The 25,717-nt window shown below is 36.5% G+C and overlaps 2 protein-coding genes across 2 annotated transcripts; one reads left to right on the top strand and one right to left on the bottom strand.

The window, feature by feature from the left end:
- Positions 1 to 387: 387 nt before the first annotated feature.
- Positions 388 to 14,235, bottom strand: LOC113762355 (autophagy-related protein 2). The gene is made up of 14 exons (XM_027305765.1): positions 13,678 to 14,235; positions 11,860 to 12,947; positions 11,226 to 11,374; positions 10,481 to 10,656; positions 7,128 to 10,352; positions 6,921 to 7,033; positions 5,835 to 6,042; positions 5,413 to 5,526; positions 4,171 to 4,278; positions 3,952 to 4,084; positions 3,406 to 3,608; positions 1,338 to 1,534; positions 1,146 to 1,221; positions 388 to 650 (listed from the first exon to the last, which is right to left on the bottom strand). The coding sequence occupies exons 1-13, from the start codon at positions 13,879 to 13,881 to the stop codon at positions 1,149 to 1,151; spliced, it is 5,991 nt and encodes a 1,996-aa protein (XP_027161566.1). The 5' UTR covers positions 13,882 to 14,235; the 3' UTR covers positions 388 to 650; positions 1,146 to 1,148.
- Positions 14,236 to 17,021: 2,786 nt separating this feature from the next.
- LOC113761676 (prostaglandin reductase-3) lies at positions 17,022 to 25,692 on the top strand. Its single transcript, XM_027304763.1, has 18 exons — positions 17,022 to 17,429; positions 17,523 to 17,696; positions 18,061 to 18,242; positions 18,933 to 19,038; positions 19,211 to 19,287; positions 20,084 to 20,171; positions 20,759 to 20,948; positions 21,711 to 21,837; positions 22,422 to 22,502; positions 23,142 to 23,243; positions 23,348 to 23,443; positions 23,651 to 23,725; positions 24,026 to 24,145; positions 24,421 to 24,549; positions 24,662 to 24,739; positions 24,916 to 25,002; positions 25,213 to 25,299; positions 25,384 to 25,692. The coding sequence occupies exons 1-18, from the start codon at positions 17,375 to 17,377 to the stop codon at positions 25,432 to 25,434; spliced, it is 1,905 nt and encodes a 634-aa protein (XP_027160564.1). The 5' UTR covers positions 17,022 to 17,374; the 3' UTR covers positions 25,435 to 25,692.
- Positions 25,693 to 25,717: the final 25 nt, after the last annotated feature.

The following is a 25,717-nucleotide window of genomic DNA, read 5'->3' as shown; positions in this document are numbered from 1 at the left end:
CCAATTCCCCAACGAAGACCTTGCCAATAGCTTTGGGAGTACCTCCCTCCCTCTTATATTAGCGCATCCGATGCCAGTTAAGTGATGTCCCAGTTTAAGGTGCCAGCTATGAACTGGTCATAAGAACTAAAAATATAACCTGCAATGGCAAGTCGACCTTGCCAATAGAAGTTCACAAGCACCAAATCACTTGCCAAGAGAGGGAAACAAAGCCGAATCTCCCTGCGGCTAATCCTCACATAATCCAGTTAATGACATTTTGTAATTCCGCAAGGGATTGTGCGGCAGGGGTGATCATCTCGTGAACTTCAGGCTCACGTGTGCACCCTTGATCATTAAATCATCCACCTGGTTATATCTTCATAAAATTCAATTACACTGACAAAATGGATAAGAGAAAATGAAAATCCAATAAATTGCTTCAAAAAACTGATGAGCTATTTACAAGGAAAACTATGTCCTGTGAAACACTAGGTAAGTTTAACCAAATACAAAAAGGACTATGGTACAACAAACATCAATTACCAATGACCTCAATTGCAAGGCTTGGCTTGTTGGCAAAACTACTTCAAATCACCTGGTATTTACATTTATTTACAGGTTCTGTCTTCTGACAGTAAAGAATTTCTGCAGTTTCACTATCTGTACACCTGCATATGGTAAAAAGGAAATCAGTTCCATGAGTCAACAGATACGATAACAGAGCAAAGAATAGAGAGTAAAATGAAAACAGACAGTATGAATAGTGAGATTAAGCATATTAAGGTCCCAAGTACATTCCCAGAAAGAGGTCCCAAGCGTATGCCATACATTTTTATTATTTTGTCTGTAAACATCATACGCAACTATTAACAGACTTGTGCAAACTTATACATCATTCCTTTCTCTGTAAACATTTCTTCAAAGGAATAATGTACAATGACATCTTTGTTATGTCTGATATCCTAATCACATGTGATGTTTTCTCCAAAGCACATTTTAGCAATATTTCTCGTCTTCTGCTGTATGGTCTATTTGGTTCACGTCTATCACTCATTGACGTTAGACGCATAGCATGAAATTTACTTCAAGAATAGGACACCTCAAACAGTGTGAATGTATCAATCACTAACAGATCATGTGTTTGTCTTATATACAGTGTATACCTATTACATGAATTCCCTTTGCTGAGATGAACCCAAGTATTTATCCAACGACTCTTTCTTGTGCTCTGGATCAAGGCTGCAGGAGAACATATGAAAACGACATTAGTTCTAAAACTTAAAGGTACAGCTCATTACTAATTCTGGACGACAAACAGATTATGCGTTTTACAGCTGGGATCAGGTAGGGATTACCTGTTCCTCACACCAAGAAGAGCATAATGCATAGCTCGTGCAGCAGCAGAAGCTGGAGCTACCGCTGCCACAGGAGTAGCTTGAACAACAGCTGCCAAAGCAGAACCCACACCATCTCCCCGTTGATATTTTTTCAATGGAGTTCGTACTAAAGCAGAAGCAGATTTACCAAGGCCATCACTGATACTATGATAAGCCTAAAAAATTACAAACATCAGAATCCAAGATAGATTTATTTAGGAGAGTTATTATCACATATTGCTTCAAGAGGCAAAATAAATTTTAAATTCACTAAATGTCAACTGCAATGCACATCACAATTAGGTTAATTAATTGCAACAGAGTATACAACTCTAAGTATAAACATCCGCTTTATATCTTTAGCCTTTGAAGTACCCAAACCGTGGATTAATCAGGAAAAGAATGAGTAAATAAGGGATAAAACAAAGAGGAGGGAGCGATGGGTTGGGTAGTTTTTTTTTTTGAGGGGGGGGGGGGGGGGGCTCACTATAAGAGAGCCTGAACATACAGTCTTTCAAGTGGTCTTACAGTCACGGGAAAAGTTACTTTCATGCTTATACCAATTTCAGTTATATCAAACAGAAACAGCCTTGCAGCATGGTCAACTTTAAGTGGATAATAAACTTGCCTCTAATGATAGAGAGCACGTTATAACTCACATTTGCAACGGGAGCTATCATTTCCTATCATCATTATCATTACTATATAAAAAGTATGATGAGTTTCAGCAATAGGAGTGTAAGCATAATTTGATCTTAGTTTTTGTTATGCCTAAATTAACCTCATGACTTTTATTGCATTTCAATCATGAAACTAATAAGAAAAATGAAAAGTTTCAATAGATTACATCTCAAAAATGTTGGTAATTAAAATTAAAAACTGCCCACTTACAATTATATTCACCAATCATTTTCATCTCCAATTATTGTGTGTTAAAATTATCTCCAATTATTATATTCTTATACGTGATAATTAAGGCCTTGTTTGGCAAGCAAGTTTTTTACCAAGTTTGTCTGCTACAAGTTTTTTAACAACTTTAACTATAGTAATATCAAAAAACTTCTCAAAATTTTTAAATTATATACTTCAAAATATCCAAAAATTTACATACTCCAAAAAATTTTTCTACAACTTTTACAGTAAGCTACAGTAAAGTTTTAAATAAACACCCAAAAACTCGCCAAACGGGGCCTAAAGCTAACTATATTTTATACACATATTGGTTCAGAAGAAAATCACAATTAATGAGAAGACAAAAGGTTATAAACACTTAATGAGAAAACAAAAGGTTAAATTGATGATTAAATTCACTATATTATGACAAATTGACTAAGAAAACTTCAAAAAAATTATCAATAATTATAAAAAATATAACAGAAAAGGTTTACAACTACTAAAATTGATAAAAACTTGTTGTATCCAAATCATGACGTTTTAGTATGTATTTTGCTCAGGTTTTGTTGTATACACAGGTTTGACAGAACATAGAATATTTCCAGGTTTTGTTGTATACACAGGTTTGACAGAACATAGAATATTTCCTCCTCTTACTGTCACAATCCAAGTAAGATATGCAACAACTTAGTTTAGATATGATAATCTTTCATCTTTAGAGTTCAATAAACTTTTAATTGCTTTATATATTAAAAACGTTTTCTACAACTAGCAATTGCTTAATTTTGTTTATTATATGGTTTCTTAGTCAATATTATACCAACAACTTAGTTTAAATATGATAATCTTCCATCTTCAGAGTTTTTATAACTGTAAAATGCACAATAAACTTTTAATTAATTTGTACACAATAAACATTTGTACAATTACCAATTGCTTAATTTTGTTCATTATCTAGTTTCTTAGTTTATATTATGCCAATAATCAAAGTTTTGTACAAAATTTAATACATTAAAAGTTTTATATTTTGAAAAAAATATATCCACGTGCTTACTAGTGTTTATAAAAATGGATACATCTTTCACCCCAAAATCATATCTCAAACAAACAAATAGGATGCCTTAGTACAGTTCAAAATGGTTCCTAGATTCACCTGTTTGATTCCTTGCCGGGCATCCTCTGGTTGATTTGACCTAACAGAAGTATTCGCTCTGCTTTGCAAAGGACATGATACAGAGGGTGGAATGGTTGTAAGTATGTATTCTGCCTGGAGGAGGATGTCATGAGCTCCTGCTGCTAAATGTACTCCTAGACCAATTGCTTCAAGTGAAATACTCCGAAGAAATGCTATTGTACCTGGTACAAACACAAAGCTTACTGTTTATTTCCATCATCTAGTAAATAGCAGAAAAGGCAATGCAGAAAATGTCACAAGTGCAGTAGTCAGATAGCGGAGAGAAATTCCTAAAAACTAGCCTTAACAATACCAGAATCTAATTTTCCAGGGTAGCTATATTAGACCCATGCATAACAGAAATGATTCCTGACCGATGCATAACCAAGTAAGCTCAAAATGCAGATAGTATTTTGCATAGGCCAGGGGGAAGTTGAGTCAAGGTAACTCAATCCAATGCATATATTACTCCATTTAAAAGGGAAGATTCAAATATATAAGATCTGTTTCCAGGTAACTATTTACCCCTCTGAACACCCTTGAGCAATCTCCTATCCTTCCTGTAGCCATTTACGGGCAAAGTCACCAGCTTTGTAGCACCAGAACCAACGGCAACCAGTGATCGAATAGGAGGTAGGCCTTTCAACAATTTATGAACCTACAAAAATATAATCATTATCATGGAAGCACAATGAGGCCACAAGTTGTATACAAGCTTGTTCACTTTGAAGCTATGGCAGTAACCTGGTTTTGAGAGATGTCTTCTAACCACTCCCCAAGTACCATTTCACCCACAGAGCTCCAGCCATAGACTCCAACTGAATGAACATGCTTAAGTTGTAGCTCCACCCCCTGGCATTAGAAATCATTTGAAAGTTGAACACTCAGTTTTCAAGCCAAAATGGTTCCAAAAGAGAACTAAGATTCTCGCAAGTTAAGTGTTCCTACCAGGTAATAACCAAAGATGGAGAAATAGTAAATTGTTGAACAAGAGAATTACATTGACCATGGGCTATATAAATTATCCTCATTCAAAGAATACCAAAAAGGGCATACGAATGCTGTAATCAGCCTAAAAGAGCAATTAAGAGAAGGAAAAAATGTAGAACACAGACACTGGGAGAAGACAACTTGAATGGCGGTTACAAATGCATCTAATAAATACACCAATGGTTTATGAAATCTTTGCTTGACAGATGCACCATAACTCTGAATGCTGGTGCAAAGTGAAAAGTTGAGGATATAAGTACCAAATGTACCAAAGAATCCAATTGCATTCCACCAAATAGAACATGTAAAACACCAAAAGCTAAAGCTTAACTCTGATCGTCCATATGGTAATCCGTATTAGCAATCCCAGCAGATAAGGGAAAGAATTAGTGAAAAATGGTACTACCACGACAACATATCCCACTACTCATATAATCTACATTATTCTACTTTGTTGTTAGGAAGTTGACCCTTTGAAGCACTTTACCATAAAAATGACAACTTTTCAATTTGAGGTATTAAAATTACAATTGGAACCTAAACTATTCTGACAAAAGATCAAGTATTTACATGCCTAGATGGTCCTCTCTTAAAAGGCCAGTGGAAAAGCAAAATTTGCATATCAATGTGTCCGATCATGAGTAAGATTTGTTGAAACAAGGAATTTGAATGATGTGAAGTCAGTATGATGTGTAAAGAAAAATTTGCATGTCAGTGTGTCCAACCGTCAGTAAGATGTGTTGGAATAAGGAATTCGAATAATGGACTCTAGTTTCAACAAGTAAATGATGTAGCTAGTTATGCATCAAGAGTTTTCTCCACAGGCAGGTGAAGGACACTACAAATTCAAACTTTTTCCATCAGAAAACCTGAGATCTAAACACACACTAACATGAAATGCTGGCTGTTATTCAATTGCTATTTTTACTTAGGTGCGCCATTTAATTCAGTAATCACAGCAAGGAAAGGTAAAAGCAAGAAAGATGAAAACTTTACCTTCCAAGTTAATAGGTTCACCAGTTCCACGTACTTCCCACTCCTTAGTGCAGCTAAATCAAAGTGAGAAGGAACATAATCAACTCGTATAAGGACAGGCCAAATGTCAAATTTCTGCAAGAGAAGGAAAAAATTCAGTGAATGCCTGAAAAATGAACAAATCCAATTCTGAAAAATCACAAACGTTTACAGATGTTACCAAATACAAATCCATGATATGGAGAGTTTCAGTTCTTTCCTATAAAAACCAAATAGCTGAAGGACATATAATTACAGCAAAGTTTAGTGTTTTCCAGACTTCCTGCTTACCCCGTGAGCATTTGAATGTTTATAATTTGCATTTAAGATCTAACATGCTAATCATTAACCAGAATGAAACAATTTATTATATCCTGAGAATAGAGCAATTTCAAAATACTCACCTGAAAAAAGGGAAGCAATGCCTCCTGAACAATTGTATGTCCACTGAGACTTGCAGCCTTGTGTGATCCCTTTCCTGCTTCAAGAATATCATGAGTGCCATTCTTGGATGAGTTAATAGATGTTCTTTGCCCACCAAAGAAGTTGATGAGAAAATCGAGCTGACTTTGATGAAGATGCAAACGCATTGGAAGAAAAGCAACACGCAACCTATAAGAGAAACATGCATTTATTAGGAAACAGTCTAAGATCAATCCACTCTCATATCCTCAACAATTCCTGTCCTTTTTCCCAGCGACATATTCAATACTTTAAATTTTGAGGTGAGGAGACCCTCACAACTCAAGTTTTCGCTGTGGGGTTGCTTATATTCAAAGACTGTACGCTGCATGAGCAAAAGGGAGAGGCAAATACAAACTTTAGAATTTTCACCCTAGTCCCTAGTTATCCTAAAAAAGATGGAAAAGCACAGAGCTGGATTAATGGTCATATATTAGATTAAAGAAAAAAATAGCACCACAGAAAGATTACGTTAAAGAAAAGAGTAAATCTTTCCTACACTGACGGTGTATACACTATCATCGTTAGATTCATGACATGTGTGCAAAAGTTGAATTTCAAATTCAAATTATGCATAGTTGTCAATCATCCAACGCTGATAGTGTATACACTGTCAGTGTAGGAAAGATTAATCCTAAAGAAAAACACAAAACCTTCAAGCAGTTTCTAGCACATATGTGGATGGCGTAAATGATTATCTAATTTCCTCAATATATGTTTGCCATAAGCATAGATATAAAAGTGGTGTGATATATGAGTTACTATACTGCAACTCCATCAGGAACATACAGAAGCACAACATGAAAAGAGCACGTAATTATGTTACTGAGAAAAAACAAATGAACTAACTACTATTTCCTTCATATTAGAAAGATGAAGAAAAATAATTATAGAAAGAAATGCATATTAATGTCCCCCCAAAAGCAAACAAGGGTCTGCCAGATCCTAAATTCAGCTGAAACAAGTGAGTAATAATGCCTTTTTACGAAACAGTGAAGCAAAAAACTTCAGAGAAACAAAATGCATACCGATATTCCTCCAAAGGAGTTGAAGGGTCTGGTCTGACAGACTCTAAATCCATCTTAAGAGCTTTTGAAGAAGATTTTCTAGGATGATCTTTTGATTGATAATATCCAAGCACCTTCAAAAGAATAAAATAAGGAGTCAGACACTGGGCCGCATGATAAAACGGCAAACTTGAACCAGGTAAAAGTTAAATCACATCGAAGACTGACCAGTTTCCATGGTGCATTTTTGCTGTTATCATTCACGCGGAAATACTGAATGGCAAGAGACAGCAGAGATGCATGTAATCCACCATCAGGGAAAATATCATACTGGATCTGCATCCTTGACAGTGAGATCTCTAAACAAACTGTTGCATCCCGTCCAGAAGTAGAATGCTCCTGACTTTTCTGAAAATTACTCCAGTCAGAACCAGCATATAATCTCCAAACTATATTCATGTTCTTGAGAAGTATGCACCCCTTTATTCTGCCATGATCATCAAGTTCAGTGCAACCACTGGAAGACTCACTATTCTCTAGTTGCCCGGGATTAGCTTGATCATTGACCTCTGAAACATGGTTTTCTACAATTCTTAAAGAAGTGTTCCCATACCAACCATTGTTTCTGTATGGCAGTTCCCCGCTGCCTGTAATACCAGCTTTACAGTGAAGTTCGTTTGGTAACTGGGAAGTAAAGGAAACTCCTGACAGAGGGCGTAGATCTGACAAGAAATATTCTTCTATAAACTCTGGAACATTTTCATCTTGAAATGATGCCCCATTATTTTCCAGTCCAACAACTGGATTTGATTCAGAAAAGGAGAAACAACCAGCAAAATGTTCACCATTGCTGGCACTCAGTTCACTTGGTTCACCAAGAACATTATCATTGATTGACATATTAAACTCTCTATCATCATAATCTCTCTGGCCATCAGCATTTCCAACCAGCTGAAATGCATCTTCACAAATTTCATCCATCAGATTGCTTCTACATGAGCTACTATTTGCCCCTAAATTTTGCCCCTCAATATCTGATAGAGCAGCATCACCAAGGTGTGTCCCAATCTGAGCATCCTCAGTTGTCCCTTGAACATCATTCCACCTAGTCTGCAAGTGCACAAGTGTATCCTCCAAGTTAGGTGCGAACAGCTGCTGGAGTTGGGCTCCCAGACGAATCAAACCACATGCAGTGTCAGAACAGGTACCTACAACAATACGTAGATCTGATGATTCTACTTCCCACCTGGGGTACCCTTTAGAATAAGTTTTCAAAAGAGCTTTAACATGTGCCACATGAGCAACTTTAACATAGCCAGCCCTGCTGAGATGCTCTACGCTGTAATTACTGCCAGAAGTTTTAGGTCCAGATACAGGACAAAGAAGCAGACCCAGATCTTGCAGCCTAATATTATATACACCAACAGAGGAATCAGATATGCTATTACTAGAAAGTGTGAAAGAAGATGCTGCTAATAAACAAGCAATATACTGATCATCAGCAGCTTTGCTGACCATGCCAGAAGAAGATTCAACATCTAAACCATCCGTGCTGGCACACGGATACATGTTTGGTTCATAATTCACACCAATATCTACCAGATTAAGAATAAAGGATGTTTGAAAAGGTGCACTGCTCTCAGAACCCCCCTCCTGCAGACTATTTTCACCCGTTTGTTCAATTTCTCGACAGGGCACACTGAAAAAGGAAGATATTGCTTCCCACCAATCCACACGACCACCAATTGCAACAATAGTACCGCATCTCACGGCAATGGACATATAGCTATGAAGCTCATCTGGATTCCACAAGTGTACAATATCAGACCCAGCAAACCTTGGGGTTAAAACATTTGAACCTTCTCCATCACCACGGCCCATGGTTGAGTTGCTGCATGAGATGAGAAGCAGCTCTTCATGAGGAACTCCAGTAACAAAACCAGACAAACTGCCTTCCCCGTGCGACATCCAAACAAATTTAGCACCCCTCACTCGACCAATATTTGAAACAGAAAGCAACTCAAATTTCTGAATTTTGAGTCTAAAACCATGCCAAGAACCAGGAAGCTCACTCTGGGTTGAACTTTTAGTATCTACTTTTTCTTCCATACAGACAGCAATTCCAACTGAATCACAATCAACCAAGATAGATGTCTGAGATATACTAGATTCTTCCTTCAGTGTATCAGAGGCCATACATGACAAACAATTAACCAGCTGATGCAGCAGGCATATTAGGCTATCGTAGTGAGCCTTACCAAGATTGACCATAACAGGAGACAGCAGCACGTGTATGAAAAATCCAGAGCTCAAAACCATCTCCTGTTTAGCACGATTGTCAGATTCTTCCATGTCCTTGGCAGTAGTTACAGAAGCAAACTCATAATCTTTTCCCGTAAATCTCTGTCTGTTTTTCAAGTTCCCTGAAGTAGCCAGAAGCTTAGCTCTCCTAGTTATCCATGGACCAGTAGTACCATCCTGCCAGAACATACTAATGGCGGATAATTGGCTAGTTTCATTGGCAATGGACATAATCATGTGAGCAGACAACTTCCACTTCAACACATTGGATAACTCAATTCCACCATTCTCACCAGGATCAGAGGTAATCAGGTAGACAGCAAGATCCTTCCAACTCAATTGCAAGGATTTAGAATTCTCTAGCAAGCCTCCTTTACTCAAACTAGTGCCAGATGCAGGCTCAGAGGCCTTGGGATTTTTGTCCCCAAACTTTTGGGGATAAGAGAAATCAAGAGCTAGAAACTGATTGAAGGAATAGTAACCTGCCATGAGTATTATCCTTGCATTTGAAAGGCATATATTACCCCTTAGACTTTCATCTGATGGAATAGACGAGACACGACCATGGGAATTCTTTTCTTCATTCTCCTGAGAATATAATTCTTTCTCACTAAAAATCGTCTTAGATGCAAAATTATTCCTTCCATGACTCATTTTACAAGCTCCAACTTCTTTTAGAAGATCTGACACCTTATCAACCAGACCAAAGTTTGCCCATAAAACACATGGTGGCAAACTTAATGTAAAAGAGACTGGCCCCAAAACAAAATTAGCAGATGTACCAGTACTGACAGTGACTTGGCACCGGCTGATGCCCGAAGTTTTAAATAAAGCCACCTTCACAACATTATCCATGTCAATGCACTCACAACTGGTAATACAGCTACAAGCATTCGATGCAACCATACTAGGTTGAACATCCACATCAAAACCTCTCCTACTAACCATTCCAGCATATTCACCTGATGAGCTAAAGGGAATTAGAGCATCTTGAACAGCATCTTGCATTGCTTGAATTAAATCAGTCAGACTGCTCGCTGTTACACTTTCATTTTGCAACTTAGGGTCTATTTTGTCATTCTCAGAAGAAAAATGATCATCCAGTTCTATATGCTGGACTGTTGCCTCAAAATTCATCTCTTCAGGACATACCTGTTGAGCTTATCAAATTCCGACAGTTAATATAAAGTAATGAAAGGAAGACATAAAATGTTTGTAAAAACTAAAGCTCAACAAGAAAATTTTTCCTTCTGGTTGCGGGTTGGCGACTGTAAAATTACCTGCAAGACAAGTAGCAGGTCTAGGAACTTCATATCCAGATAATGAACATACTGAGCAGCCTTGGCTTGATTTTCCCTCTCGTAACAGGAATATTCAGGCTTTTTGTCAAAGAAGGAAAAAAGGATAGATATTCTTGCAACAGTCACCTTGAGATTAGTTTCGACATGCTGCTGTACTGCACAAGGGCATAAAAGACTATCAATAACTGATAAACAACGTCTCTCTTGCAAGCATATCTTGATAGCAACAAAACTAATTGGTAGTACCAGCAGAACTATTGCAAAATTCACAACATTTTACAAATTGGAACAAATATGCCATATTCCATAGTTCCCCGTTCCACCCATGCTAATTGGTAACAAAAAATATCACAAAAATTAACTATACCACACCACAGTCATTTCAAATAAATCCCTACCCCAACTCCCTTGTGGAGAGAAAACCCCACCAAATAATGAAAAGAAGAAGAAAATGACAAGCATGCAAGCATGCCGCTAAAAAATATTACGAAAAAATTGCTATAGGGCAACCAGATGTTGCACACCTCAATGATATGGCATAAGGAACATAAGTATTTGTTGTGTGAGAAAATCAACCCAATTTGTATAGAAAAGGGGCAGATGAGTAGTACAACTGTGAAATGCATAAGCCTACAACTACAAAGTTGTGCTCAGATCTGTGGTGGGCCATTATTCTATTATGGCATTTCTTACACATACCATGCGCGCAGAGTCAATCACATACCAGGTGCACTAGGCAAAGATCCGGAAGCAAGATTGGATACGGCAGTTATAGCACTGAAAACAGAACAGGTCCAGTTCCACATCCCACTTTGGCCCAAAGCTGATTGTGAACTTCTCAACTCATCAAAACATTCAAAAAACTGGTACACACTGCAAACAACAAATCACATAACTCATAAAGCATAGCAAGGGGAATGGAGAACCAAAATGGAACAGGCAAACAACCATTTCTGAGGACTGAGGTCCAAACATCTGTTTCAAGCTGATTCTTTTCTGAATAATGAAAGCTCTAATAGTTTGCTCGAAAAAGAATGTCTGAGAATATGAGCATCAGATCTAATGCATCATATCCAAAATGGATTGATAATTCAGCTAACTGATTAGGCACCTTTTGTTGGAGACATAGAGTTCAGTTAAATTTTGATCATCTTTTTGTTTAAATTTCTACATATCCTGTACAACAATTCTGCATTCACTTAGTCGGTTCCACAAGTAGATTTTCCGGGTTTGTTTAGCATTAGCCTGTAGAAAATAATTCTAACACAACTAAACTTAGGCATGTTTGATGCAAGAGCTGAAAGTATACATCTTGAGCACATTTAAGATGAGCAAAACAGAACCAACATGATACCGACCTCTCCCCAAAATCAGGTTCGTCTTTCTGGCTTCTACCTACCCAATCTGATATAAGATGAGATTCTGATAATAGGGCTTCCAGTTGGCATTCTTCCTCAAGCAAAGAGCTGCAGTTAGCCAAAGAATTATCATTTTCTTCTAGCACCTTATCTGCATTAAGTGAACGAACATCTGGCATTGAAGACGTATAATTTAATGCAGCATTATCATAAACAGTATCTGTTGCTTTGCAAAGCATCTCACTCCCACTTGTCGAACCCATGTCTTTAAACATGTCCCACAAACATATAAACCATGCAATAGTACTTGGCTGAAATCTTAATTCCAGAGGTTCAATGTAAGCATCTACATCCACCTTGCGTATGTCTAAGGAACCATTCTTCCAAGGTATACTCAATTTTAGGTGCCCAGAAAAACCACCATTTTGTCCAGTAATAATTGGAGTCATAGCAGTTGATTGGCAGCGGTCTGAAAACCATTCTCCAAAATTGATTCCTGAAGCACATGCACATGTACTCTGGTGTTCCACATCATCTATTTGTAGCAATTCAAGAACTGCTCCTTGAAATTTAAAGAAATTGGTCAGTCGACTTAAACCAAGAAAATTATCTTTGGCTTCTTCCATCAAATGAGGATCTGGATCTTCAGATATACATGTTCCACATTCTGCTTCAGAAATTCGAAGTACCAAATTTCTACTAAATCTTTTATTCGTTTCCTCCACTATACAGGGATCAAATGCCACAATCAATCTTTTTATTTTCACATGAAAGCTACTAAGCAACCATTTTACCATCTTGGCAACGGTTTTAACTCCTTCGTGAACATATACTGAGGTAAGCGTAACACCACCACTTGATCCTGAATCATTCTCCAGCTTTCTCGAGTCATGATTGGCAGGATGATTGTTGTTTTGACCAAAATTGCGAGTTTCCGAACCATCATGCAAAACACTTGCTCCACCAGGAGCAATGATGAGCTCAAGTTCATCAACCTCAATTCGACAGCCATCGCCGCTCCAAGGTAATGTTAATAACAGAGAACCGATTGAACCTTCTTTCACCATAACTGCTGCAGCAGCACCAAACTGAAAGAACAAGAAGCACATGATGATCAAAATATTCTTTTAATTCCCTTTCTAGTCTGATTTTTTTTCGTTATGAACAAGAAAGTCATGAGTTGGAGAAGGGAACAGATTAAACTATGGAAAGTACAAGCAATTCAATGCCATCAACTCAAAAGTTGTATAAGTGGAAAACTTAAACAGGAAAAGATTGCTTTACAGCCAATCATGGAGCGATTAAAATTGGTAACATCTATAACAAAAAGCATTTCCCTTTTTCTTTCCCTTTGGTTTTCAGTTTTTTTTGGGGGAGAGGGGGGGGGTGGGGTAGGAGATGTCACGTCACCATTTTGAAGGATAATCACCGCATAGTCACTTCCACTCTCAACTGCAACTTTCTTTTTTACCTCGTCTCTACTGCTGCTTTATTGTTATTCAGTTTGTTGGCACTCAACTAAACCCCGGTAGAGCAAAATATGATAGTTATAACTCCGGTTTTATATCCTACTGCTTAGTGAAACTTTTCAACATTCAAAAACTAATATCCGTAGCCAAAATTCTACCAGTACGCAAGCAATTAAATAAGCCGTACCCATTTTATCCACAAAATCAACAAGCTTTAACTTTTAAAACAAATAGAATAGCCATCCATATAGCTAAAAAGGATAATTGAAAAAAAAAGCTGGAATTTTTACAAGAGTGACTAGAAAAGCCACAGCAGGCAGAAATAATGAACATATAACTGCTTAGGTACCTTGTGATTGAGATAATCAACGTTAAGAGCAAGATCAGTGAGCTTAACAGTGCCGGCGGAGAGCTGAACATCGAGCTGCTTAAGATCAACGTCACCAAGTATGATTTTCCCCAACTTCTTCTTCAACAAAAACTTGCATAATCTCTTTATCGCCCACCGCGAGAACATCGCCTCCGCCGACTTGGCGATGTTCCACGAAAACATCTTCTTCCCCTCTTAATTCTAAAAAATTAGGCTCAATTTTGCTTGAATTTTTAGTTTTTCTTTTTATTTTTCCCGCTTAATTGACTAGCAGGAGGTATTTACAGCAAGGGAAAAAAAATTTCTTATTTTACATAAATTCTGATGGAGGCTCATCACCCACCTCCATCCATTAGAGGTACAAAATCTCAAGGGGCAAAAAAAAAAAAACACAAGAAGAAGAAGAAGAAAAAGTAAGGAGGGAGAGACTGGGGAGGTTAAAAATCAGTAATGAAGAAGGATGTGATAAATTTGTTTGGGCTGGGGTCGGAGGAGGAAGAGTCGTGTTTGGGTACAAGTGATTTCGTATGCTTTCTGTGTTTGTGTGTCCTGCTGGGGAATGGAATTGCATTGGATTAAGCACCAGTACTCAATATTGGAATCCTTCTGCTGGGATTTATGTGTTTCTTTAGTTTTAAACGATTAAATAGGAGTAATTTAATATAGCTTGGCGGCTAAGCTATTATATGTTGTACTCTTAGCCTGAGGATTTGTACCATGGGAGACTAGTTAGGCGTTCGATCGGGCTCAAGCGATTATTATTACGTATTAATGATATATCGGGTTTGTTCTAAATTAATTATTTTAGCTTGATTGTAAATAATCGGTTTCTGTGGTGTGTTTTCAATTGTCTTATATATTCTGATTACACATTTTCTTAATGATAAAAAAAATTAACATCTATAATCACCACCTAAAGAATAACATGTACTGTTTTCTTGAAATCTCAGAAAAACGGTTCTATGCTTTTTATTAAGGTTTGGTCTGGCGGGCAATATATTAATATATAGGGATAATTTCAGAAACATCCCCTAAGGTTTTTGATAATTTCACCGAGCTCCCCTAAAGTTTAAAAAATTATATATGCCTCGCTGATTTGATAGTTTTAGTAACAAAACCTTAAAATAATATTGATTTGGTCAAAATTTTAAATGAATACCCAAAAATACCTTTGTGTAATGAGTTTTAATTTATTTTCCTATAGAATTATAAGATTATCTAATGTAGGCCCTGTTTAGTAAGTGAGTTTTTTGGATGTTTGTCTAAAAAATTACTGTAACTTACTGTAGAAGTTTTTTAAAAAAATTTTGAGTGTGTAAATTGTTGAATATTTTGAATTGTATACTTTAAAAACTTTAAGAAGTTATTTGAGTTTACTGTAGTTAAAAAGTTTTTAAAAAACTTGTAGCAGACAAATTTGGCAAAAAACTCAAGTGCCAAACAGGGGCCGTAATTATGAAGAAAAGGTACTTAATTTTCATGTCCATACATAGTATTTGATAAACAACTATAATAATAATTTTTTCACTATAATAGGATATTTTTTATGGTATTTTATTATAAATTTAGATTTATAAGATAGAAAATAAAATATTGAAATAATTGATTCAAAGTTTATGAATTTTTTAAGTAGTGAGATTATCATAATTTAGTTGTGATTTTGGGCAATTTCTTTTTGATTTATTATTAATTTTAATACCAAAAATATAGAAAATAAAGATTAGCAAAAAATATCGGGTTACGTATAAAGTTAACTCATAAAAAAAATCATTAGTTCGATATTTGGTCACAATAGAAACTAGAAATAATAATGGTAATTTTACAATTTTAGTGGCAAAAAATTTTTAAAAAAAAGGAATAAGAAGGAAAAATAATGAAAAAATAATTTTAAAATCATTCTAAATCTAAGCATACCAAACAAAAGAATTTTATTAAAATATTTAAGGATAGTATTGTCATTTTAAATGACAAGGGAGGTATATGTAATTTTTTAAATTTCAAGGGAGCTCAGTGAAATTATTAGAAACCTTAGGGAGGTTTCTGAAATTATCCCTAATATATATTTGCATAATACTTGTATCTAGTAGTAATTGGATCGCGTGATTGGGCGGAATCTCATAATTGATTGCTGAAGCAACTTGCTTCAGTTCAGACAGGAGTCGCCCGTTAAATTGCCACTGGGTTGATCTTGCTTTGCTTGAGTGGTGATGGTGAAGCTGGAATTTAGTAGCTTAGCTGTGGATGATGGGACAGCAACCGGCGATTAGCAAAAGGGTATACGAAAGCAGAACAAAAACTCAAAAGTCAGAAAACCCGTTGTTAAGGAAAATGTTAAGGAAACAAGAAAACCCGTTGTTGCGTTGTTCCTCGTGCTTCTGAATTTCACCTTGGCCTTCCTGTCTTCTTGTCTTGTTAGATCAAAGAGTTGCAGATACCAAATTAACAAAATGACTAACATATTATTAAAGCCTATTATTATTATTACTAGTATGGACTAGGGGTGCTAGCAAGTCAAGCTGCTCGGGAGTAGCTGGTTGCGAGCTCCTCTCGAGCAGCTCGATCAAAAGCTTGACTCGAGTTCGGTAAAATCAAGCTCGAGTTCGAGCTTGAACTACTCGTTAAATTTAACGAGTCGAGTTCGAGCTCAAGAAATAAATACTCGAGTGCTCGTCAAGTTTAATCGAGTTTTCATATTTTATTTATATTATATATTTATATTATATTATATTATATATTATATATTTTTTAAAAAAATTATAGATTTATTTCAAAATTCGAACTCGAGCTCGAATAGCTCGGGCTTGATATTTACTTGAGCTCAAACGAGTCAAACTCCAGTTTAGTTTTATTTTATCAAGTCGAGCTCGAGTCCAAATTTTTTTACTCGATCGAGCTCAATCTCGAACTCGAGTAGCACAAATTTTGATCGAGCTCGAGCTCGATTCGGCTCGATAGCACCCTAGTATGGACTAGTACGTGGTTTGCATTATGCTACGATCTGTGAGGGGCCAAGAACAATAAAGAACACACTAGCAATATGACAAATTTACAACAGAAATAAGAAAAATACATAAAACGCAGACAGCAAACGAAAAGAAGAAACTAATAAATTATTTGGATAGCCATTATTTAGTTTTAAATTATTTATTTGTATCATAAATATAATTTTTAATGTGCCTTTTAATTTTTGTAGTCACCATTTTACCTTACATATTTTATCTTATATACATTACATATGTTATAGTAATTATTTCAAATAATCTTTTGTCGAAACACCGCTACTAGTTAGTGTGTTTGGATGGCCATTATTTGCCTCCAAATTAGTAGGAGTGTCTTCGCCGGAGAAGGAGAAGGGGGGAAAAGCACAAAACAAAAACAAGAACCAAAAAAGGTCGGCCGGTTTGTGTGTTTCGTGTTCAGACATAGACAACAATACGATCCACTGCCTTATCTTATGTTTGATTTGCTTTTGGTTGCTCTTATCGAAAACGTTTGATAAACAGAATCAAGAAACACGTTGATAACATTTTTGAAACTTCGGTTTGGTGTAGTATATTATATTTATTCCATCGTTATACTAGTCAATAGTCATCGGGTATTGGCCATTTCCCCCGCTTCATTTATCTCTCCGCCACCGCCCAACCATCAATCAGTCCTTGGGAGAAACAAAGCAAACATGGAGCTCAAGCCGCGACTTTCTGCCATCATCACTGGCGGCGCCTCTGGAATTGGTGAGTCTCTCTCTATGAATATTTTGAGTCCCTTTTTGGTTAATTCTTGAACCGCGATGATAACTGGTATAACTTTTTGGCCCAATCAAATAGGTAAAGCTCTGAGCTTGGCACTGGCTCAGAAAGGAATGTTCGTCACGATCATTGACTTTTCCGAAGACAAGGGAAAAGAGGTTGCATCCCTGGCTGAAAAAGAGTCTGCCAAGTTTCACGCCAATTTGGATTTTCCATTAGCCACGTTTATCAAATGCGACGTCACTAATTCCGGTGAGTACAAGTGTGTGTTAAATTGTACCTCTAACTTTGTTTGTAGCTCAGACTTTAGAATTAAATTGGGAAGCAAAATAAAAGTTCTTCTTTTTGAATAGTTAGCAGCATAAGACCTTAATTATGAAAATGAGAGTTTCCCCGGCAAATGGCAAATATTACCCGTAAGACTACAAATAAATGGAAGAGGTAAAGAATTTGGTTTCACCTTTTTGGTTCGGTTTTTGCTGCAGATAAGTGTTTATTCATTTACTTTTGTCTGGGGTGGGGTGGGGTGGAAGGGAGGGAGCATAGTATGCGTCGATATTTATCTTTCATGAAAATAGGATTTTCTGATCTAAATATGGTTGCCAATGTTTATAAGGGGATTTGGCTGCTGCATTTGAGAAGCATGTGACAACTTATGGAGGATTGGATGTCTGCATAAATAGTGCCGGTATAGCTAATCCTGTGCCGTTCAATAAGGACCAAACTGATGGTTCCAAATCTTGGAAGCTGACTATTAACGTCAACCTTGCTGCTGTCATTGACTGCACCCACTTTGCGGTAGGTTTGGATGCATTACTATCCACTGCTAGTCAATTGATTGAATTTTAGAATTTTGTGAATTTCACTTCTTCTTTTTTTTCCCCATGGAACCTTCTATGTAGCCAATAGCACAATATTTTATACTGAAAGGAACTACTTGGGAACTCTAGTTTTTTCACAAAGGGTATATAGGAGAGATCAAAAAAGAACAATGCATCTTGTTCTCCTTTCTGAATGTACATTTTGTGTGCTTGCATACGGTTGTAGTGTTTAGTAAGGGGTCCGCCAAGGGAAATGGAGGAGAGATCTTATACTCCAAGTGACCCTCCCCAATCTTATCCAAAGGCTAAGTCTCGAAGAGGATAATAACACAGTTACGCCTGTAAGCACTCAAAATTTAACAAGAAGTAAGGCTAGCTTCTTATTCAATATATTTCTTATTCTTCAATGATAGAGATGTAGTGGCATTCATAATCTTATGCAAGCAGTGACCTGAGAGTATCAGTGTTTTGTCTAAATTTTGCCGTAAATGTGGAGGAGTTTAATATAGCTTTGTTTCTTGTTTCCCTCCATACTTATCAGCTGTGTGTTGTTATTGACCATCTGCTAGAATTTTCTACCTTTTCTTATTCCTGAATCCTGCACTTTCTTCAAATGAGGAAATTCAATTTGGTGATAGTGGTATGATGATTTACATGTGATTCTTAGATTAAAATTATGCGAGCTGCACGAAAGCCGGGTGTCATCATAAATATAGGCTCTGCTTCAGGGCTTTATCCAGCGTACCATGACCCTATCTACTCTGCCTCAAAAGGTATGTGGTTTCTACATTGTTGTTCTGCTTCCAAAATGATATATTCTGAAGCATCTGTACACTTTTTTCGTCTATGTAATTGTTATGGATGTTTGATTTGTACACTTGCTTGGATAGGAAGATTTTAGAGTCTCCCAACCATTATTTTTGTCTGACTGAGATAATTTTGTAGGTGGTGTGGTTCTATTTAGTAGATCACTGGCTCCATATAAGCGTGAAGGAATCCGTGTTAATGTGCTTTGCCCTGAGGTAACTCCTATTGGATTCAAGTTGTCTTTGGCCTGGTTATGATATCACTGTACTTCCTTTCTACAAAATTGAACATTTGAATGTAGCTTGTCCCTTCTTGATTTGTCCTGAAATATCCACTCTCATTCAATGAAAAGTTTTCTTAAGAAAAGGACACAAACAAGCTTAGTGGACTCCACAAGCTCAGCACTAATATTCAACAAGTTTCTTCATTCCAACATGTTTTTGACTTTTGTTTTAAATTGTACAACTAACTACATTTCTATTTTTCACCTTAAATATTTTGCAAATTTCAAAAGGACGTCAGGTTTGAATTGATGAATTGAGTTAGTACTCCTTTAGTAGAAAGAGCTGTTCCATATGAGACTTGGACCCAGTTTAGCATTTTCTTCCTTTATTGCAATGGTAGTTACCACAGAACAAGGGAAACCAATGGGTTATGCTTATGGCCAGGTGTTAAAACCATTAACATTTGCCAACTATATTCCTCAATGGTTGGAGCCAATTGTGTTCTGATACTTAATTTTTGCCTAATATTTTGCTAATCTCTGGAATATAAATAACCAACCGCTGTTCCTAATTATCATTATATGTGCCAAAAAATTATTTCAATCTACTTATTACAGTTGGCTTCTTTATTAGGAACAAGAGATAATGATCTGCTGAATAGTGCAAAGCTGATAAGCATTTTAAAGTGGTTACTGCTGCATCCTATTTGGAACACTATGGCCGGATAAAACATTGAATCATTTAATTATTTCTGTTATCTCTGATGTTAATCTTGCCTTGCTGACAGTTTGTGCTAACTGACTTGGCTGCCAAGGTGGATCCTAAATTTATTGATCTAGTGGGAGGCTATGTGCCAATGCAAATGGTAGTCAAAGGTATGTAGTTGATTATATACGATTATCCGCTTTGGTGTTAACATGTAAATTATATGTCTGTATATGGTAAGACTGTCTCAACGATATGGTGATTGAATTTCATTACAAGGTGAATTTGATTGGTTGCAATCGGGTGTGATAGTTTATCTTCAAGTATACAGACATAGACATGTATCTCAATGTGTGGCAATAGTAGGGTCTTAGATCAAGTGATTAATTATCCCTGCTGCAGCAATTATAGACATATTCACTCAAAAAGCTGACCTGTGCATTTCATCTAGTTATTTTTATAGTCTGTTATCCTTTAAACAATGAAACTCTCGATTATTTGCTGCAGCCTGGAATCAAGTTTTTTCTTTTTCCTTATCATTTTCAAAAGTTAAATGAAGAGCTAGGATTAACTTTTTTAGTTTTGAAAAAAAAAAAGATTCAGTTTTATTCCCAAGCAATGGAAGTAGGAATTACTTCCTTCAGTACAAATTCCGAGTTCTGCTAATCCTGTTAAGCAGTATGGTGGATAGGGTTCATAATTCGTTCTTCTGCTATGATAAACAATGTTCTTCAAACCAAAATTATGAATTCGGCAGGTGTTTTTGAGCTTATTAATGATGAGAGTAAATCTGGGGCATGTTTATGGATCACTAATCGGAGAGGAATGGAGTACTGGCCATCTCCTCAAGAGGAAGCAAAGTTCCTTGTGTCTTCTTCAAAATCAAGAAGATCATCTTCATCTGTGGTACTATCAAATGTTCAAGTTCCACAAAATTTTGAGAAGATGTAAGTCTCAGTGCTCAAATTCTGTCAATCTGTATCAGCGTACTTTTTTGTTTTTCTCAGGCTGGACGGTGTTGATATTATGAAAACAAATTTATATGTGAGTACAAAGGGTTGAGCTCTCTTGGCATTAATTACAGGAATGAGAACATCAGATGCTATTGGGCGTAGGAATAAAAGTTAATTTATCCTGTTTCTATCTTTGATCATCAAACAATTAACTAAGTGGGTATCATCATCCATTTAGCTATTGCAGTCTGATATGGGACTTTTGAGTTATGCCTAAGCATTTACTCCTCTCTTGCTCGGCTACTCAGTTACATCTCTTTATGGAAAAAATGATAGTTCTGCAAATTCCTTAAGATCTGAGAATTCGCTGATTGATGACTGTTAAACCTTTTACCTCTTATTCAGACACTAATATGTTGTAATAAAAAAGTCAGGCACCGGTTTCTTCTTGGCTTGGATAATGCAGTGCGTTATTACCACTTGGTAGTTATGGGTGGTAAAAGCTCATCTTTTGTGGTATGCTAGTCATTGCTAGATCTGATTTTTTCATTGCTCTTGTTAAGCTGTAGATTTGAGTGGATTTGGTTGATATTTCTGTCATTTCTCTATGAAACTTTTATAGTTTTATATTTTTACTATTCTTCATTCCATGGTGTTCTTATCATGAATGTATGTAAGCATATTTACATTTCTCTCAACAGTGTTTGCTCGTTTGACTTTCTTTTGACAATTTTCCTTCTGGTCCTTGGTTTCTAGAGTGGTTCACACACTCAGTCACAAATTTCGTACTGCAACAAGTATAGTGCGGACCTCGCTGTCTTTACCAATCAAATCGGACCATGTGCTTTTAAAAGTCATTTATGCTGGCGTTAATGCTAGTGATGTAAGTTCCTTTCTCTGTAGTTTCATTTTGAAATTGTCCAGTTTCAGTTAAAATGCAAAGTATGTATCGTATAATTGGATGTTCTTCCTGAATAATGAAATATGTATTAGGAAGTTTTCTTCTCTTCTATTTGGAACTTATTGTTACGCTGTTCGCGTACCATATTCTGTGTCAATAAGTCTGTAAGCTTGTTGGATAAGTTATAGGCTGATATGGGAATTTACTGTTGCCTTTGTATTGCTTCTGCCTTTAGATACCAGGACCTGTAAATGTGGTTCTATCTCTTTATCATCGATCCATTCATGGAATTGACGACCACTTTCTTAATGCATCCTCTCACAATGCCTTTCTTGCTTAAACAAGTATTGATGAAGAATTGGCAATTGAACAAAGTGGTATAAGCCTTCTACATAATTTGAAAGAACTTTTTCGATGGAAGTTTGCTTGTAAATCTGCAGTGCTACTTACTGTTGTTCCCTGTAAGGTGTTCCTATAAATCAGTGTGTTAGTACATGTGGGATCATATATATATCTGAACTCCTCCTGGCTTGACATATTTTCTTTAACAATACGTTTTGTTACAGGTGAATTTTAGTTCAGGTAGTTATTTCAGCGGCAGCAAGAAGGACATTGCCTCTCGTCTCCCATTTGATGCTGGATTTGAGGTGTACTAGCAATTCTATAAGTTTATAATTGAAGTTTGTTTAATCTCAATGAAAAATCAGATTGATCAACCATTTAGTAGTTTTGATGAGATGAGCAATGATCTGATTTTTGCTGTCCGTGACTTTGATGGCTTTATTACTCTACAATTTAGAACCTTGGCTGCATTTAATTTACTTTTTGTTTTAAATCCATTATATGCTGGATTCTGACTTTATGCAGAATTGCAGTTTTCAGGGTTTTAGAATTTTTATATTAGTTTCATTCCTCTCTCGCTCTCTACACACACACACACGTATTTCTACATACTCTATATATATATATGCAAGACGTGCATGTGTTACTTTGTTGCATCCTCTCAGGATGCAGTAGTTAATTATGAACTATTGGAGCTTAAATTGTTTGTATTGGTCAAAGATTAGGACCACCTTTCACTGTCCTCGTTGCCGTTGAAGTTAAAAGAGTGCATAAGTTTTCCATTGTCTATATGTGCATCTTTGACAACAGATGAGAAGTTTCAAAGCTTCTTGATTTATGATTCTATTTAAAGACTTTGCTATGGGAGGATCAGTCTACCCATTTGGTATAGATTGTTCTCGTGGATGGGCTCACGTCTAAAATTTAATATCATTACGTTGAAGGCTGTTGGGATAGTTGCTGCAGTTGGTGACTCTGTGAAAAATCTGAAAGTTGGAACTCCTGCTGCTATTATGACTTTCGGAAGCTATGCTGAATATACGATGGTAACTACTTTAATATATAGGTCATACTATTCTTCTATGGCTGAAATGATCTCTGCTTTAGATCATGGTTATGACCTTTATGAATTTTCACATCAACAATATAGGTACATTCGAAGCACATTCTTCCTGTTCCAAGACCAGATCCTGAAGTTGTTGCCATGCTTACATCAGGACTGACAGCCTCGATTGCTTTGGAAAAGGTTTCTGTGGCAATCGTTTTCAATTATTTATTTCCCTCAATATCCTATAACACACCGCCCTTGCAAGATTTTATCACTCAGTATCCCACAATCTAGCTTCTGATCTTCTGTAATTCTTTATTTATTTTAGACCACATGAAAAACACTAGACAGGTGTTTAGTTAATGGCTAAACTAGCTTCTCCACTGTTTTTCCTTGGATGTGAAGGCTGCACAAATGGACTCGGGAAAAGTAGTTCTCGTGACTGCTGCTGCTGGAGGGACTGGGCAGTTTGCAGTTCAGGTGCACTGTCAAACTAGATAGTTTCTATTTCTTTTAGGTTGACTTTTCATGGGCAGTACATTTGGACCCCAAACTATTATTTAACAAAACAATTTGAAGTATAGTTTTGTTGGTCGACTGGTGTGGAGCCTATCAAGGATCACATGATACTTTAATGTTTTTACTATGTTTATTTTTTTCTGTGATAAAATGCCTTCTTAACTTGTATCAATACATGTTAGCATCAACTTTTATCTTCTTCTTAACTGTCTTTTCCAAGTCTGAAGTTAGGTAATTAATACTGAACACTTATTAATGCAGCTTGCAAAATTAGCTGGAAATACTGTTGTTGCAACTTGTGGAGGTAAAGAAAAGGCTACACTTTTGAGGGAATTGGGAGTTGATCGAGTCATCGACTACAAAAAAGAAGATATAAAAACAGTATGTTTTCTCAGATTGGAAATCAATTTATGAAGTATTTTAATCCTGTTCTGTCCTAGTTGGGCTTTCCTAAAGTACCTTAATACCATAGTAAAGGTGTTCAGGAGCAGTTACATCCGTGCAAGTTATGAAAAACAGGGAGTTTTTTAATTCTGCGTTCCATATCAACTACATTCTTTCTAATCTAAATTCTTCAGAACTGATTCACTGGATGAAAAACTAGTATTCTCCAGTTTAGCAGTTTTTAGTGCTTACTGTTGGAATGCTTTATGCAGGTCTTGAAGAATGAATTCCCTAAGGGTGTTGACATTGTATACGAGTCTGTTGGTGGTCAAATGTTCGATCTATGCTTGAATGCATTGGCAATCTACGGAAAACTTGTAGTGATTGGAATGATCTCCCAGGTTTGGACCTATAATGGGACTTGCTTTAACGTTTCTGCTCCTTAGGGGTTCTACCATTCTCTCCCTCAACGCAGGCGCACTCCTAACATTAACTGATGACTTGTGATTCCAGTATCAAGGGGAAGATGGATGGAAGCCATTAAATTACACTGGGTTATGCGAAAAGCTTCTAGCAAAAAGTCAAACTGTGGTAAGTAAGCTAGTAATTGTTTGATACATGTGATGCTTTTTGTTAATTTTTTCATGCCATCAATTTTTCGACCTTTTTTTTTTTGTAAATTTTTTGAATTTACTGTATTCGGTTTCTGAATGGAGCTTAAGAGCCCGGTTTTGTTGTGCTTCGATTTGCTCATATGATGTTTTCAGGCTGGATTTTTCTTGGTACAATATGCTCATTTTTGGCAAGAGCATCTCGACAGGCTGTTCCATCTCTTCTCTGTGGGAAAGCTCAAGGTAAGTTACTTTCATCTGACCCATTACTGAAACATAAAATACGTGTGTTGCTCTGCCCTTTTTCTGGAGTGAAACGTCTTCAAACTTCCTAGACCTGAAGTCAATAACCAACCGGTATTTTACCTGAGTTTACATAGGAGGAACGATCTTAGTTCCAAGGATCTTTATGCACTGTGTTTTAAATGATTCCTTTCTTCATTTTCATGACAGGTTGCTATAGACCCAAAAAGATTCCTAGGCCTTCAATCAGTTGCTGATGCTGTGGAGTATCTCCATTCTGGCAAAAGTACTGGCAAGGTACGACTCTCATCAACCAATTTCTCTTAGTCTTATATATATATATATATATATGAGAAGTTTCAAATCTGAAAAAACTTGCAGGTGGTGGTTTGCGTCGACCCGAAATACTGCGAACAAGTGTCAAAATTATGAGGGCAAGCATCCAGAGGGAGCAAGTCTTGTAGACCTTTGTGAAAAAAAATTAAATAATTGGATGCGATTCAACTAGTAAGTGCCCCTATAATAATATAAACTAAGTGTGATTGACTCTTGCCCACAGTTATCTGTTAAACAAGCACCACGTTCCTTTGTTAATCATTTTTATACTCCGTCCTCTCTTCCGTCCTATTGATATTGTATCACATGTATCTGGTTGGGTTGTACAAAGAAGCGTTTCTTTGTTTTTCTCAATGATGAAGAATATATATATATATAT

Source organism: Coffea eugenioides, chromosome 2 (assembly GCF_003713205.1).
Source record: "Coffea eugenioides isolate CCC68of chromosome 2, Ceug_1.0, whole genome shotgun sequence".
Lineage (NCBI taxonomy): Eukaryota > Viridiplantae > Streptophyta > Magnoliopsida > Gentianales > Rubiaceae > Coffea > Coffea eugenioides.
The sequence above is the reverse complement of the archived record's forward strand: the minus strand, read 5'-3'. Positions and strand labels throughout refer to the sequence as shown.